Source organism: Neophocaena asiaeorientalis, unplaced genomic scaffold, assembly GCF_003031525.2.
Source record: "Neophocaena asiaeorientalis asiaeorientalis breed wild unplaced genomic scaffold, Neophocaena_asiaeorientalis_V1.1 scaffold594, whole genome shotgun sequence".
In the NCBI taxonomy this organism is placed as follows: Eukaryota; Metazoa; Chordata; class Mammalia; order Artiodactyla; family Phocoenidae; genus Neophocaena; species Neophocaena asiaeorientalis.
In genome coordinates, this window is record NW_020175066.1 from 3,126,395 (window position 1) to 3,143,797 (window position 17,403).

At 39.4% G+C, this 17,403-nt stretch overlaps 1 protein-coding gene across 1 annotated transcript in view; it reads right to left on the bottom strand.

The window, feature by feature from the left end:
- The window catches only part of ASPM (assembly factor for spindle microtubules), a 66,350-nt gene that overhangs the window by 11,673 nt on the left and 37,274 nt on the right, over nucleotides 1-17,403 (bottom strand). Inside the window, exons 17-19 of the mRNA XM_024764063.1 lie at nucleotides 16,295-16,489; nucleotides 3,579-8,288; nucleotides 49-215 (exon numbers count right to left, since the gene is read on the bottom strand). Coding sequence (XP_024619831.1) covers nucleotides 49-215; nucleotides 3,579-8,288; nucleotides 16,295-16,489 — 5,072 coding nt within the window. The remainder of the gene's footprint in view (nucleotides 1-48; nucleotides 216-3,578; nucleotides 8,289-16,294; nucleotides 16,490-17,403) is intronic.

Consider the following 17,403-nt stretch of genomic DNA (forward strand, 5'->3'; position numbering starts at 1 on the left):
CCCCCGCCCCACCACACACGCTCTCGCCCACGCAGCTGACACATTTACCGTCTTCTCTGCAGTTTGGTACAGAAGCAACCCTGAATGATTCTAACAGCTCTTAACACAGCCAGATAGTCTTTACGTGCTTTCCAACACCTGTACCAGGCTTGAATCTTGCAGGCAGCTTTCACTTCACGTAAATATTTCCTGGCTTTATGTCTCCTCCACGCAGTCTATTAAACATATAAACATAACAAATATGCAATGAGATGTCTAATTTTTTTTTGTAAACTGGAAGACTCAGTATTGATAACAGTTAATATAAGGTCAAGCAGACAGGATCAACTGCAGAAATGCAGTCACACCCCAGCTCCACTGTGGGACTCGCTCACTCCGGACACGTGAGCCCTTTGAGAACAGCGGGCTGACCTGTGACCTCCTACTACCTGCTTCAGCACATACCCTGCGGCTGGCTGCTGGCTAAGCCCAATACAACCCTGAAAAGTATTTAAATTGTAAGATGCACGCAAAGCCTGGGAAGCCAGGTGTGTGCACTGCCCTCACCTTCTCAGTCCATGTGAAGGAACGAAAGGAAATGAACACACTGATGCCTCCAATTCCAGGGAAGGGACGGGAATTCTTCCCACTGCCCTCCCCACCCACTGCAGACACATCCTGGCTTCTGGGTCCATCCTGTTGCAGAATCCTGAGGGCATCCATCTACCTGAGGACCACCAGATTTTCCGACTTTGGCAACCTTGCGGCTGACTAGAAGCTTAAGTAACAGCTACAACTTCTTAAGTGCTTAGCGCTATACTAAGCACTATAATTCTTTACAGTAACATAGGTAGGTAATACTATTATCTCTAATTTAGAGATGACAACAAGGAAGGCCCAGGGGAACTGACACCAGTAAAATTACTTGTTGATGTCACAGGTAATAAGTGACAGACATATCTCATTTAATCCTTATAAATATCTTGTGAGATGATTATTAAGATCTCTATACAAAACGGAAATTAACGTCAAGAGACTTGATACCACATAGCCAGTAAGTGATAGAGTCAAGATTTGAACCTGAGTCTATCTGACTTCAAAACACCTACGGCAAATACAATAGCTCCACCTAACATGGGGATCAGGCTCTAAATTCAGTTGACAGGCAAGAATGATATATATGGTCAAACTGAACACTTGTGATGTCCTTAACTCAGAGTATTTCTATATGGTTTTTATGTAAACAAAACCGAATACCAACATAGTAGTATTCATAGTGGAAGCCAGGTATCAGTACTTTTAAAGATTCCAAAGTGATTCCAATGTGTGCTAAAGTTTAAGACCACTGGTTGGTATGTGTTAAAAACTAGATGTGCAACATGCATGCACTTTTATAATTTAGTTATATAAAAGAAAAAACAGGGCTTCCCTGGTGGTGCAGTGGTTAAGAATCCACCTGCCAATGCAGAGGACATGGGTTCGAGCCCTGGTCCGGGAAGATCCCACATGCCACGGAGCAACTAAGCCCGTGTGCCACAGCTGCTGAGCCTGCGCTCTAGAGCCCACAAGCCACAACTACTGAGCCCGCGAGCCACAGGTACTGAAGCCCGCACGCCTAGAGCCTGTGCTCTGCAACAAGAGAAGCCAGCACAATGAGAACCCCGCGCACCGCAATGAAGAGTAGCCCCTGCTCGCAGCAACTAGAGAAAGCCCCTGTGCAACAACAAAGACCCAGTGTAGCCAAAAATAAATAATTTTTAAAAACGCCAAAAAAAACAACTAATTACTAAAAAGAAAAAAAAAAGAGAAAGAAATAACAGTTGAATTTTCCTAAGATTGTTATTTTGGCTTTTCTAACATAACCCCAACTAACACACGCGCTTGACACCCACCAGTCCTTGACTCCTGGCAGCGTCTGGAACTTGAGTGCTCCTTTCCTCCTCCCTCAACCCTTGGTTTCTTTATACCACAATCTTTAGCTTTCTTCGTTCCCTCTTAATACCATGTGTTGGCTTCTCCTCTCAGCACCCCTGAATTTTGATGCTCTTTAGGGCTCCGGTCCTGGGCCCTCTTCTTTTGCCCACTTCATGCATTCTCCCTAAGTGATCCGCTATCTCCCACAAGTTCAGTTATCAGTGTACGCCAACAACGTAGAAGTCAAATTCCAAAATCCGTACTGCTGTCCGAATTACAACAAACATAGCAGCTGCCCCGCTGGACATGTGGTGGTCACGTCAGCTTCACGTACCCCAGGCCGAGCTCATCAGGCTCCAGACCTGCTCCTCCCGTTGTTCCCACGTCAGTGAAGGGTGCAATCTGCTGGGTCACCTCAACCATAAAGATGGCTTGGCTCCTTGTTTGCGCTCTATACAAGGGCAATCCCATCCTCCACTCACACTGACCCTGACAACCCTGCTGTCAAACGGTGGTTCACTTTCCCTGACCTACTGCCTGCAGTCTCCTGGCTAGCCGCCCGGCATCCAGTTCAGTCCATCTTCCACATCCCTGCCTGAGTAATTTTTTTTTTTTTTTTTCGGTTGTACCACATGGCTTGGGGGATCTTAGTTCTGTGACCAGGGATTAAACCCGGGCCATGGCAGTGAAAGGGCTGAGTCCTAACCACTGGACCGCCAGGGAAATCCCATCTGAGTAATTTTTTAAAAAATAAACTATGATTCTGGTCTTCTCCTACTTAAACTCCTCTAGAACTTCTTTTAGTCCAGAGGATAAAGACTAAACTTTTTCTGTCTTACACAGCTGCCCACATCTCGCTCCGTGGATCGCATCCTGATCGCAGGTCCCCCTTTACTGCACACCTGTTCTCTCTCATTTTTGAACTCTGTGTTACCTCCTACAGCTGGAATACTCCTTCCATACATTTTACTTGGCTGTTTCCAGTTCATCCTTCAGCTTAACATCTCAACTTAAATCACTGGGACTAGCTTAGGTTTCTCTCCTCTGCATTCCCAGCAACATACATTTCTCATTCTGTATTATCATGAAGAAATTTCCATACACTGAGGTATGGGCAAGTCATTCTGGCTAATACAGGATTTAATTTGAACTTTATGTTAACTAGAACAGCCTCTTTTGTGGCCTATTAAACATATACTGTGTATCTGCTTTAACCATTAAAGAAAAGAATGCATTTAAAAATCAAAATGGATTAACTGTGGTTCAGGCATCCACAGTGGAGCCGGGTGGCCATTGTGGATGTGGTTTCAGACACGTTCCTACATCACTGAGAACTTGAACTGTATCAGACTCAAGGACACCACCAGCTGTTCTCTAAAACAATATCTGCTCACAGCTGCCAGCTGCAACCTGATGGTCTCAAGGTCTCTGCTTTTAACTGTGCAACCATAGTTGCAACAAGCTTAGGGTGTCACACTCAGAACAATCCCAGTTCTGTGCCGTCTTCGGTGAATTATTTTTGGCACCCTTTGCCCAACCTCAAAAATGTTCCATTTTGGAAGGTAAATGAAAAGGCCACGTAAGCTAAGTATTAATCTTTACAACCTGCTTAAGCTCATTTTATAAATTCTAAGAAATACTGGTCAAAGAAAGAATGAAAGCTTTATATTTCAATATATAAATACCTGGATTTTTATGGTGCTATCTTTAATTTTCTGAAACTTCCGTTTCTGTATAAATCCTTCCATTCTAGCTTGAATAACGATAACACTGCTTCTTATTTGTAAATAAACTTCTCTTTGACGTTTTGCAGACAAAAAGGCTCTGTGGTGATTTTGTAAAACGACTGCTGCTTCTCCATACAATGAAAACTGTTTTCTGGTTTGCCTTTTCCTGAAATGCCGCTGTAAAGTGACAGCCGCCCTTTTCTGCTGAATGAATCTTCTTCGATACACAGCCATCTGAAGGAAGGACTGAATTCGCACGGCAGCACGCTTGTGCTTTTCCAATCTTCTTGTGACCATTTTACGAAAAGCTTTTTGAATTGTCACTGTCGCCTTTCTTTCAGAAGGATACTCTGCTTCCTGTAAGGGACCAACCAGAGAAGCTTTACACTGCCTTTGAACCGTAAGTGCTGGGCTTTGGCCAGCTTCATACTGAGTTTCAGTTCTGTGACAGCAGAATGCAGATTGGGTAGCAGGGACTGCCATTTTTACTTCGGGCATGTTTTTAAATTTCTGTCTAACTTTCATGCCGCTAAAAGCAGCCTGAATAGGTCTTACAGATTTCTGAATGGCTAAACATTTTTTTCTTTCCATTTTTACTCTGGCGTATGACCTGTAATAACTCTGTATAACAACAATTGCCATTCTCTTTGCCTGATAATCCATTCTGGCCCTGTACATTCGGTAGAATGACTGAATTCGGGTGGCAGCCAGGTGCATGAGTTGGATACCCCTTCGTGCCTTAAAGCCTCTGTAGTAAGACTGTATACAAATGACTGCCTGGGTTTGCACTGCAACTAGTGTTCTGTACCTTCTTTGAACAAAAACTGCCTTTGCTCTAAAGTGGAGATGGTGCTTCCTTGTTTTAAAGGCTCTAAAATGCTTCTGAAGAGTAATGGCAGCCTGATGCCGCTTTTCCTGAATCTCTCTCCTTATAATCATATCCTGAAAGTCTGCTTGGACACAGGTTGCTGCTTTCTTGAGTGCATTGTGTTGAAGAGCTTTCTTTTTATTGGCTCTATATCTTTCTTGTATTACTTTTGTAGCCCACTGAAGCTTTTGGTAGAAAAAATACTGCCTGTACATTCTGTATGTGCTTTGTATTATGACAGCAGCTCTGTGCTTTTCCCTTAAAAGCTGTCTTGCTTTCATCCCCTTATAGGCAGCCTGAATGACCACTGCAGAATGCCTTTGTTGGACATAATGCTCTCTTTGCAATTTTGCAGCTCTGTATGCTCGGTAATGTTGCTGAATGAGAATCGAGGCGTGTTTCCAGGTCTGAAAGGTAAGGTGTGTTCTGTGCATTCTGAAAGTTGCCTGGATGAGGGCTGCGGCCCTGTGCATCTCCTGTAACTTCTTCTTTGCCATCAGCCTTCGGTAAGATGGCTGGATTGTAATGGCTGCCTTCTGTAACTCCAAGAATTGGTGCAAGTGATGTTTGGCACAAATGGTGGCTCGATATTTCCTCTGAACAAAAATAGCTGCTCTCTTGAGGGAAAGGAACCTTTTCCTCATCACTAAAGATCTAAACCTGCTCTGAATCAGGGTTGCAGAGGCATGCATCCTTTTCAAATGTCTTCTGGCTTGCATACCCCTGAATGCAGCCTGGAGGACCACAGCAGAGTGTCTTTGCTGGAGGTAGAGCTGCCTCTGCAGCAGTTTGGCCCTGCTTGCCCGGTATTGCTGCTGGATGACCCGCGAGGCGTGCCTCCAGGCCTGGTATCTCACATGTGCACGGTGCCTTCTGAAAGCCGCCTGGAGAACGGTAGCAGCCCGGTGCATCTCTTGCACCTTCTTCCTCACCACCCACCCTCTGTACCAGGACTGGATTTTGAGGGCTGCCTTTTGTAACCGTAGTAACTGTTGTAAGCGATGCTTTGCGCAAACATTTGCACGATATTTTCTCTGTATCCACACAGCGGTATTCCTGAGAGACAGGAATCTCCTTCTCATCATCAGAGTCCTAAATCTCCTCTGAATCATAGCTGCGGCTGAGTGCATGACTTTTAAGTGTCTTCTAGCTTCCATCCCCCTAAAAGCAGCCTGAATGCAGATTACGGAATGTCTCAGTTTGTTATACCTTTGAAATTGTATGTTCCTTTCCCTCACTGCCCGGTACTTTTGCTGCACCAATCTTGTCACCTTCTTCAACTTATTAAAATAAACTTGTTGTCTGTGTCTTCTGTAGTGGGACTGGATGAGTGTTGCTGCGGTCTGCATCCTTCTCAGGGTCTGTCTAACTCGTCCTCCTCTGAAACTGGCCTGGAGAATGGTAACAGCTTTCAAAGTTGTCAGGTACTTTGCACGTTGAGTTCTACCCTGATGATACGCTCTGTACCTTACCTGAATTATGACGGCTGCTGTTCTCATTTGATGATATCGCCTCCTTGATTGCTGCATTTTAAACACGGCTTGAATAAGAGTGGCCGCTGCGTGCAGGTGCTGAGTCTGTCTTCTTACTGTAACACCTCTATAAACAGCTTGGATTTTCACAGCCGCCTTCTTTAAAGTAAGATATTCCTTACGCTGACGGTCTGCAATTTTAGTATCTCGATACCACCTCTGAATTATAACAGCTGACGCTCTGTAGGTGGCGTACTTCTTTTTGGTTTGGTAAGCTCTGTAACTAGATTGTATAGCGGCTGCCGCCTTGTGGTGCTCCTTTATTTTTTTCCGCACTCTCATACCTCGGTAAGCTGACTGTAGGATTACTACTGCTGCTTTGGTTTCCAAATACAAATGATGCTGTTTCCTCCCAGTACTGTAAGCCCGATAGTACATTTGAATCAGACAAGCCGCTTTTTTCATGATTTTCCACTTCTTTCGCTGCACGTACATTCGGTAGCACGACTGTATGAGGACAGCACATTTGTGTTGCTTCTGAACCTGTCTTCTCGCTGCTCTGCCCCTCCACGTGGACTGGAGCATCACTGCTGCAAGGCGGAGCGAAGTGTGCTCCAACCGTTCCCTCCTCCCTGCAGCCCGCGCTCTCAGATGTTGCTGGATGACGGATGCTGCCGTTTTTAACAACCCGAACTCTTTCTGGGCCTTGGCCATTCTGAAAGCAGACTGAATCTTCACTGCAGCTTGATGTTCCCTTCTGATCTGCTTCCGAACTTTCCAGCCACGGTAAGCGGACTGTAGAGAAATCACAGCTGCCCTTGTCTTTAAAAAATGTGTTCTTATGTCAGAAGCAGTCTTGTGTGTCCTGTACCATCTCTGAATCTTGAGAGTAGACTGAAGCACAGATTGATATTTCATCCTCTTACTGTAGCCTCTAAAGGCAGTTTGAATTTTAAGAGCAGCTGTAGATTGTTGTTTGATTAGCTGGCGTACCTTATAACCTCTGTAAGTGGCCTGCAAGCAGATAACTGCTCTTTTGACTTGCAAGAAGTTCTTCCTCTGATTGACCTGCGCTTTGTATGCACGATAGTAACTCTGAATGACAACAGTTGCTTTATAGATTTTCAGGTAGTACAGGCGCATCTTTCTCATCCTGAAATGAGACTGTAGTGAAACAGCAGCTTTTCTCTGCAACCTCACTTGCTTTCGAACCAGGTACCCTCTGACAAAAGCTTGCAGTTTGATGCAAGATGCCCGCATGTGTTCTTCTCTCTTTAGTGCAGCTGCTCTTAAATGTAAATATTGTTTACGAGTTTGCTTCATCTTGACAATGGATTGTAACTTCACTGCAGCATTTTTTAGCCTCAGAAAATTTTTTCTGGAAACATAAGCCCTGTAATATGATTGAATCCTTATAACAGACGTGAGGATGTAAATAAACTTTTTCCTGGCCTGCACCCCTCTAAATGCAGACTGCAGAACTATGACAGCAGATCGTGTCTTCTGGTAAGAAGCTAGAACTTTCTTGGCTGAAATGTAAGCTCGAAAATGAATCTGAATTACAAGGGCAGCTTTCTTCATTTTCTTATATTTCTGTAGTTGTTGATGCTTCCTTATGTGTGCCTGCAATCTGATAATATTTTTCTTAAGGTTTAGAAATCGAAGTCTGTCCTGTCTCATTCTCCAGTATGACTGAAAGACACAAGCAGCGGTGATCTGTTTGCGTAACTTACGAGCTTTCATTCCCCTGAAAGCGGCCTGTAGTCGGATGGCTGCAGCCCGTTTCTGCAAATAGCTGGTGCGCTCAACCTTTCCTTTCAGATATGCTTTGTAGTACTTCTGGAGAGAGAGGATAGACTCTTTTTTCCTTTTATATAACTTTTGGGCTTGAAAGCACCGAAATCTTGTCTGAATGATGACAACACAAGATCTAATATGAATGTATTTCCGTAATTCTCTCTGCATCCTGTACCAGGATTGTATGACCATGGCAGCTTTCTCTTCTTTAACCTGTTTCCTGACACACCGTTCTCTAAAAGCTCTTTGCAGTGTTATTGCAGCTTCTGTTTGTAGCTGCATTTTACGTTGCCTCCATCTTCTGAACGCAGACTGGATTATAAGGGTTGATGATCTTAGCATTTCATATCTCTGTTGATCCTGCTTTCTTCTTGAACAAGCACGCCAATGCCTCTGAATTGTAACTGCAGCCCAAAGGTATCGTTTGTAAGAAGCAACAGCAATGATCATTCTTATCCTAGATTGCAGGATGATTGAATAATATTTCAGCTTCAGAAACTGTTTTCTAGTGGAATATCTTCTCCAATATCTCTGAAAAAGGTAAGAAAGGACACAAAGTAAAATAGACACATCTTTCTATACTTAACACCCTTGAAAGTATTAACGTTTCTAACATTTTGCTTAAAAACAAAGACGTTAATTTTAAAAGCAATATATTTTTAAAGAAGATACTTCTCTCTTTTGTTTATAGTTTAGTTTCTATGTTGATACAACTGTAGCCAATCCAAACTAATGATATTTATATGGCATTTGTATTCAGGAGACATAAGAAATATAAACAAGTTTATGCTATATTAGAGTAATATATTAGAAGATTTAAAATGAAACTATAGTAATATTCTGCTATCTATTGATTCTAAGTAATTTCCTATGAATGTATCTCTGGATCTTATATTTTCCCCTTTTATCAAGGTTGCTAAGCTATCTTATAATGATTGAAAACTGTTTATAGGAGGGACCCTGTGTTACAGGCCTGGTAACATCAACACAGGATTTTGAGAAATATCACTGAGTCACAGCACTCTCTGAGTCAGTATTTTCATTAAGAATAAAATTTAGGAATTATAGATACATGGTTAAAAAGTAGGATTCTGGAAAGACTTGAGAAGTAATAAAGCTTTTTCCTCTTGCTTCCTTCCCAACCACCCCACATTCCCTAACTCCTTAGTTATCCCAGCAACACGCGAGCTACAAAGTCTCAAGCGGATCCTGGCTACTGGTCAACAAGCTCTGAACGTTCTTCTCGCAATAAGACCATTCCTTTGTCCAAAACACTCCAAATATTGCTAAGATGTGGCGGGGACTAATGGAAGGATTAAAAGTCTCAGAAAAAAACCATCAAAGATACAACTAAGAACCAAATGGGAATATTAGAACTGAAAACACAATAACCAAGACAACAGCAACAAAAAACCTCACTGGCATGGCTCAGTAGCAGAATGGAGATGACAGAAGAATCAATGAACTTGGAGATCAATACAAATTCTCTAGGCTGAACAAGAAAGAAAAAAAATGACTGGGGAAAAAAAGAGAAAGAAATGTCTCAACAAACTAAGAGTAGAGGGGAACCTCCTCAGAATAATAAGAACATTTACACAAACCTACAGCTATCATCAGATTTAACAGTGAGAAAGTAAATGCTTTCCCTCTTAGACCAGGAATAATACAAGGATGTATCCGCTCACCAAGCCTATTTAGCATCTACTAGAGGTCCTGCCTAATGCAATAAGAAAAGGACATAAAAGCTATGCAGACAGAGAAGAAATAAACCCTTTTTTTGTTCATAGATGACATGATCATTTATGTAGAAAATTCAAAGAAATGACAAAAAAAACCTCCTGGAATAAGCAATTATAGCAAATTTGTAGAATATGGAAACATTAACATTATTAGCAAAAAAAAGAGAAATACTTAAGAATATATCTAACAAAATATGCACAAGATCTGTCAGAGCTATAAAACTGTGCTGAAAGATAACACAGAATATCTAAATAAATAGAGATATATCATATTCATAGATAGGAAGGCTGGATTTTGTTAAGATGCCAGTTCTTCCCACCTGGATCTATCAATTCAATGTCGTCTCAATCAAAATCTCATCCAGTTACTTTGTGGACACTGGCAGACTGCTTCTAAAGTACATAAGGTGACGCAAAATACCCAGAATAGCAAATACAATAGTGAAGAAAAGCAAAGTTGGAGGACTAACATCATCCAACTTCAAAAGTTATTATAAAGCCACAGTAATTGAGACAGTGTGATACTGGCAAAATAATAGAAAAATAAATCAATGGAACAGAATAAGGAGCCCAGAAATAGACCCATGCAACATAGTCAACTGATGTTTGATAAACAAACAACACAACTGAATGGATAAAAGATAGTTTTGTCGGGCTTCCCTGGTGGTGCAGTGGTTGAGATTCTGCCTGCCGATGCAGGGGACACGGGTTCGTGCCCCGGTCCGGGAGGATCCCACATGCCGCGGAGCGGCTGGGCCCGTGAGCCATGGCCGCTGAGCCTGCGCGTCCGGAGCCTGTGCTCCGCAATGGGAGAGGCCACAGCAGTGAGAGGCCCACATACTGTAAAAAAAAAAACAAAAAAAAAGATAGTTTTGTCAACAAGTGGTACTGGAAGAAGTAGACATCCATATGAAAGAAAAGTGAGTCAAGCACTAACTCTTAACATTTCACAAAAATTAACTCAAATAGATCATAGATCTGAATGTAAAATCCAAAACTATTGAACTTCTGAGAGATAACAATAGAATATCTAAGTAACTTTGGGTTTGGCAATGGCTTTTTAGATATAATGTCAAAAGTATAATCCATGAAAGAAAAAAAATTGATGTCAGAGTTTATTAAAATCAAAAAAAAAAAATCTGCCCTGTGAAAGACTCTGTTAACAGAACAAAAAGATAAGCCATAAACTAGGAGGAAATATTTATAAAATATAAATCTGATAAAGGGTTTGTATCCAGTTATACAAAGAACGCTTAAAACTCAACAATAAAGAATTCAAAAATTGGCAATAAGAATTTTAAAATGGGGAAAATATCTGAATGCTTCACCAAAGAAGATATACAGATTGTAAATGGCATATGAAAAGATGCTTAACATCAAATGCACTAGGGAATTGCAAATTGAAACAGCAATGTGATGCCTATACACATCTATTTTAATGGTAAAGTCTAAAACAGTGACAACACCAAATGCTGGCCAGGAAGTGGAGCAACAGGAACTCTCACTCATTGCTGGTGGGAATGCAAAATGGTACAGCCACTTTGGAAGACAGTTTGGCAGTTTCTCACAAACCTAAATATAGTTTTGTCATATGATCAAGCAATCCCATTGCTAGGTACCTACCCAAAGAAGCTGAAAACCAAGTCCACAGAAAAACCTGCACACAGGTGTTTATAGCACCCTTATTCATAATGGCCCCAAATTAGAAGCAACCAAGACGTTCTTCAATAGGTGAAAGGATAAAAACGACTGTGGTACATCAATATGATAGAATGTTATTCAGCAATAAAAAGAAACAAACTATCAAGGCAGGAAAAGACATAAAAGAAACTTAAATGCATATTGTGAAGTGAGAGAACCTATCTGAAAAGGCTACATATTGATGAGTTCAAATTATAGGACATCCTGGAAAAAGCAAAAGTATAGAGACAGTAAAAAGATCAATGGTTGCCCAGGATTTTGCAGAGGGATAAGAGATGAATACGTAAAGCAGAAAGGATTTTTAGGGCAGGGTTTTTGTCAAAGCACAACTATACCACATAAAGAGTGAAACCTATGGAAACAAAGGACTTTAGTTAATTACAATGTTCATAAATTGCAAAAAGCGTACTATAAAAAAAGAAAGCAAAGCAACAGAAATGAAAAGTATCTGCATTAACAGGATATTATTCTCATGTACTCTTTAAAATATTTATTATGATTGAAAGCAAAACTTATAACATTGCCTGATGTGATTTTATTTGTATGTAGGTTTAATAAATAAGACCGCTAAAACATAAAAGTGGGGGGAGCAAAGGGACCTAGATAGTGGTAAGTTTTCTACATTCCATTTAAAGGGATAAAATATTGATTCTAAGTAGATTAAAAGTTTTGTATACTGAAATGCCTATAGCAACCAAAAAAAGGCAAAAAACCAACCAACCAAACAAACAAACCCCAAATAACCAAACCCCTGTACAAGGGGATAAAATAATAACTAAAAAGAAAAAAGATAAACTAAAACGTAACACTAAAATGTATTCAAATAATTGAAAAGACAGGAAAGGGGAAAAAGAAGAATGAAAGAAAGTGAACATTCAGAAAACGAAACAATAAAATGATAGACCCAAATCCAAGCATATTGATAAATATCTGAAATATAAATGGTATAAATCATCAATTAAAAGATAGAGATTTTCAAAACATAAAAACTATACGCTGTCAAGACTTTAAGCCATATATAATGATGTAAGCAAATAATAAGTAAAAGAAAGGAAAAAAATATACCCTGCGAATGATAATCAAGTGAAAGCTGGAGTGGTTATAGTAAGAGCATGCAAGGTTGACTTCAGAGCAAAGAAAATTTTGAAGGATAAAAAAGGAACATTACACAATGATAAAAAATGATTTAAAAAAATTCAACTCACCAATGATAAAAAATGATGATAAAAAACAAAACTCAACTCATCAAGAGGACATAAAAATTCCAAATGTGTATGCACCTAACAAAACATCTTCAAAATATATGTAGATAAAACCAAAGGGAGAAAGATATATCCACAATTATAGTTAGAGACTTAAATACTGCTCTCTTGGTATAAGACTAAATAAACAGAACACCAGTTAGGATATAAAAGAACTGTTAAATATCATCACCCAAGTAGATCTAATTGACATTTATAGAACACTCCACCCAACAACAGAATACACATTCTTTTCAAGTACACAGAACATTCACCAAGATCAAAGACCAGCAAACTCTGTCTGTAAAAGGCCTATCAAGAGAAAATAGTTGCAAATCGCTGACAAACAACTTGTACCCAGAATACAGAAAAAGTCTCAAAACTCAATAAGATAAGCTCTCAATTATAAAAACGGGCAAAAGATTTCAAGAGACACTTCATAAAGAAGATAATCGAAAGGCAATTAAGCATTTGAAGACATATACATAGCCATTAGGAAAACAGAAACTAAAACCAAGACACCACTACACATCCATCAGAACGACTGAAAAACATAGAAATCCGTGTTGCTAAGGATATGGAGCAATTAGCATCCTTACACTTTGGGGGTGGGCAGCAAAGTGGGTTAAGCCACTCTAGATACAGTTTGGTGATATCTTATGGAGCTAAACATACACTTACCAAATGACCCAGCAATCTCATTCCTAGCTGTTTACCCTAATGGAATGAAATCACCTAAAACTGGAAAGAATGCAAATACCCCTCAACAGATTAATGTATAATCAAATTGTGGTACATCCATACAATGGAATACTATTCAGCAATGAAGGAGAATAAACCACTGATACATGCAACAACTTGGGTGAGACTCAAAGGCATCCTGCAGAGAGAAAAAAAACCAGTCTCAAAACTTACCTACCGCATGGCTCCCTTATGAGACATTCTCAAAAAGGCAAAACTATGGGAACAGAGAGCAGAGCTTGGGTGCCTGGGGCTGGGTGAGGAGGGAGAAAGGACCGCAAAGGAATAGAATGCAACAGTTCTTCTGGGAGATGGAACTGTTCTGTATCCTGATTGAGGTGATGATTTCACAACTGTGTTTAAACACATGTGTATGTGTGTTTAAATCTGTGGAACCACACACCAAAAAAAGAAAAGCACATTTTACTGAGGGTTAATTTAAAAATTTTAATTTTAATCAACATAAAGTTAAAATTTATTAAATTTAAATTTTAAAAAATTTATAATATACCTAGGAACAAATGAAGATATTTAAGACCTCTTGCATCAGATCATAAAACCATTTTAGGAGACTTTTAAAGAAGGCCTAAATAAATAGGAAATAAATACCATGTTTAGTAGCTAAAGATATCAATTCTAACTAAACTGACCTATTCAATTAAATCTCAATCAAATTCCAATATTTTTTAAACTTCAGTTTCAAAATGTGTGAAAATGCAGAGGGAGCCAAAAACTTCTTAAAGAAAACAAAGAAAGTTTTATCTACCAGACATCCAGATTTCTTGTAAAGCTAGAGTACATGGCTCACTGGTAGACAAAAAGAACAATGAAATAGAAAAAACTCTAGAAACAGAACCACACATATAAGAATATTTGATGTATGCTAAAGATAGCACAGCAGGGCTTCCCTGGGGGGGCAGTGGTTAAGAATCCGCCTGCCAATGCAGGGGACACAGGTTCGAGTCCTGGTCCGGGAAGATCCCACATGCCGCGGAGCAACTAAGCCTGTGAGCCACAACTACTGAGCCCACGCGCCTAGAGCCCGTGCTCCACAACAAGAGAAGCCACCGCAATGAGAAGCCCGTGCACCACAACAAAGAGTAGCCCCCGATCACTGCAACAAGAGAAAGCTCGCACGCAGCAACGAAGACCCAACACAGCCAAAAATAAATAAAAATAAAAAATAATTAAAGATAGCACAGCAATGAGGCAAGTGTGGTCATTTCAGTAAATTGTAACTGAAACAATGGCTATCCATATATACAAAAAGAAAAACGGTCCCTAACACAAATCATATGCAAAAATTAATTTCAAGAGAGATCTAAATGTGAAAGACAACACATTAAAGGATTCAGAATACAATACAGGAGAATATCTTCAAGGCCTTAGGTTGAAATAACACTCCTTAAATGGTTCAAAAAAAAAACAAAACCCACTAACCATAAAAGAAAATTAAGAACTTTCACTGAAGACATAAAACTATAAACCACGGTCTGGGAGAAGACATTTAAAACGCACATATCCAACAAAGGTCTGATAACCAGAATAGATAAAGATCTCTTACAAATCCACAAGAAAGCAAACAATCAAAATAAAAAACGAAAAAAAAAAAAAAAAAAAAAACGGAAAAAAAGATCCTTGAAGAAACACTTCATGAAGGAAGACTTTCAATATGAAAATGTGTTCACTGTCTCATTATCAAGGGAATGCAAATTAAATCTATTCTAAGATACCACTGCACAACGACCAGAATGGTGACCAGGATGGCTAAAATTAAAGAGATAACTTCCAAGTATTATAAACAGCTGGTGGTGCTATAACCACCTTAGAAAAGTCCTTGGCAGTATGTACTAAAACTGAAGTATATATACTCTAAGACAAACAGTTGTACTCGTAGGTATATGCCGAACAGAGTGCATATATTTCACACCAAAAGGCACGTTCATAAACGCTTTAGTCGTAACAGCTCAAAACCAGAAAGCCAGATGTCCATCAACAACAGAACAAATAAATTGCAGGATATTATAAAATGAAAGTTAAATCACAGTTACACTCAACAACACTGATAAATCTCCACAAATTTCATGTTCAATAAAAGAATTCACACTGTCTGAACCCCTCTATGTAAAATTCAAAAAACAGGCAAGACAATATTAGAGCATTTAAGAAAGATGTGTAGGAAAAAGGCATGATTAGCATACATTAGAATAATGGTTACCTTCGGCTGGGCTGGGGGATTAACTGATTGAGAAATGCCTTCTGAGAGGCTAGCAATATTCTATTTCTTGACCTAGGGTGTGGTTACGTAAGTATTCACTTAGTGAAAAACCATTAGGCTCTACATTTGTGTTTTGTGCAATTTTCTATGTGTAATATTCCACATTAAAAAAAAGGTTCAGAGAAAGAGAATTTATTAAATCAGAATCTCTCACTTTCAGTAGTAGTAGCCAGAAACAAATCTCCAAGTTTATAAAATAGATAAAATTCAATGGCATTTACATAGGGTAAATTTAAATAGTACACCTCTCTGATGTTATTAAAATAGAATGTAATATCAAAGACTAACGTTTGGATGTAAGGAATATGTCCATTAAGTAAAGTAGATAAGTTAATTTTTTTTCTTTTACTCAGTAGAAAAATTACATAGGCATTCTATAAACTGATGATAAGTAGTATTTCCAGCACTTGCAACTAAGTGGGTTAGAGAGGAAGATGTACACTGTTATCCCCAAAGAAATTTCCAGGACTCATAGTAAAGATGCAAAAGAGAGTGTGGCTGGGTTTATGGATATACAAGGTAGAAGGGTACAGTGTGCCAGCATGACCCACAGTGGAAGATTGCAAACCTCTAATGTAAAGCAAAGAAGACAGCACGGGGTACAGAATTAGACTGTTCCCTACTTCAGAGCAAAGGAGGTGTTTCGATTTGTTTGACCCTTATGCTGAACACAGCCAAGAGTTTTACATGTAGCAGGGAGGTATCAAATATTTGTTAAGCTTAAGTACTTCATAAAATGTAGAAGCCTAAAATATAATAATTTAAAACTTTATCATATTTTACTTTCTTAAAAATGTCATTAAACCTTTTTAAATTCAAAAATTCAGAATACTATACCTGAATAACAGATGCTGATTTATTTTGAACTTTTTCTAGTTTCTCCTTTTTTAACATTAATAATTTTCTCTTCGCTAAGAGTCTTCGCCAATATTTCTGAATGACCAATGCTGCGTTGACCTCCTTTTTGAATCGTCGTTTAGTTAGAAAATTGATTACAGCTGACTGAATAATTCTTGCAGCTTTGTCTCTCTTCTAGAAAAAAAAAAAAAGCACTTACTCACTTAAGACCCTAAACCATTATTTGTAAGAAAATCACCTGTTAAATATTAATCAAATCGATCCTGGAAATAAAATGTCCCCCAGACTTATTGTAAAATATGCTCATCACTTCTGGGTATGTTGAAATAGCTGATATATTGTTGAACATATTGAATAGATGTGCAGATATATTTATATGATAAAACAAAGATTCCTAGGAAATATCATCCTAAGATAATGATCACAGACATGTTTGATTTATCACAGATCATCGGTAATCAATATAAAGTCAATTTAAATGTGGTATGTGTCTCAGATTATGGTGCAGTGAATTCACGTTTGATTTTTGAGAAAGGGATGGATTGTAGGAGAAAAAAAGAGACTCTAAAACAAATACTTTACAGTATAAGGTGGTACTGTTCTGCTACAATTTGAAGAAAGGAATTCACAAAAAAGGAAAGGCAAAATACCCTCCTTTACCCCCAGAATACATGGTGGCTTTAAGCCATAGAGGCTGAAGAGAACAGAGTACTGGGTTGTGATAACTGATGCCAGGACTGTCCTGCAGCGTCGGTGGCCAGAGAGGAGCTGGCTGCCCCGGGAGTGCTAGAGACCAGTGCCCTGCACATCTCTACTTCTTACTTCTAATCATGAATTAGTATGAATAATAGAAGATTAAATACCAGGTGTCAGGCACCATTCTAAACACTGCAGGAATGATTCATCCAACCTCACAACAACCGTTAAGAACAGATGAATAGGCACTACTCTCATGTCCATGAGGAAACTGGGGCTGAGCGCTCAGGTAGATAGTCAGTCCACCAGGAGGATGGCCAGGATTGGACACAGGTAGTCTGGCTTCAGAGTTCGTGCTCTTAATCATTTTGCTATACTCTTCAAGGCTAGAT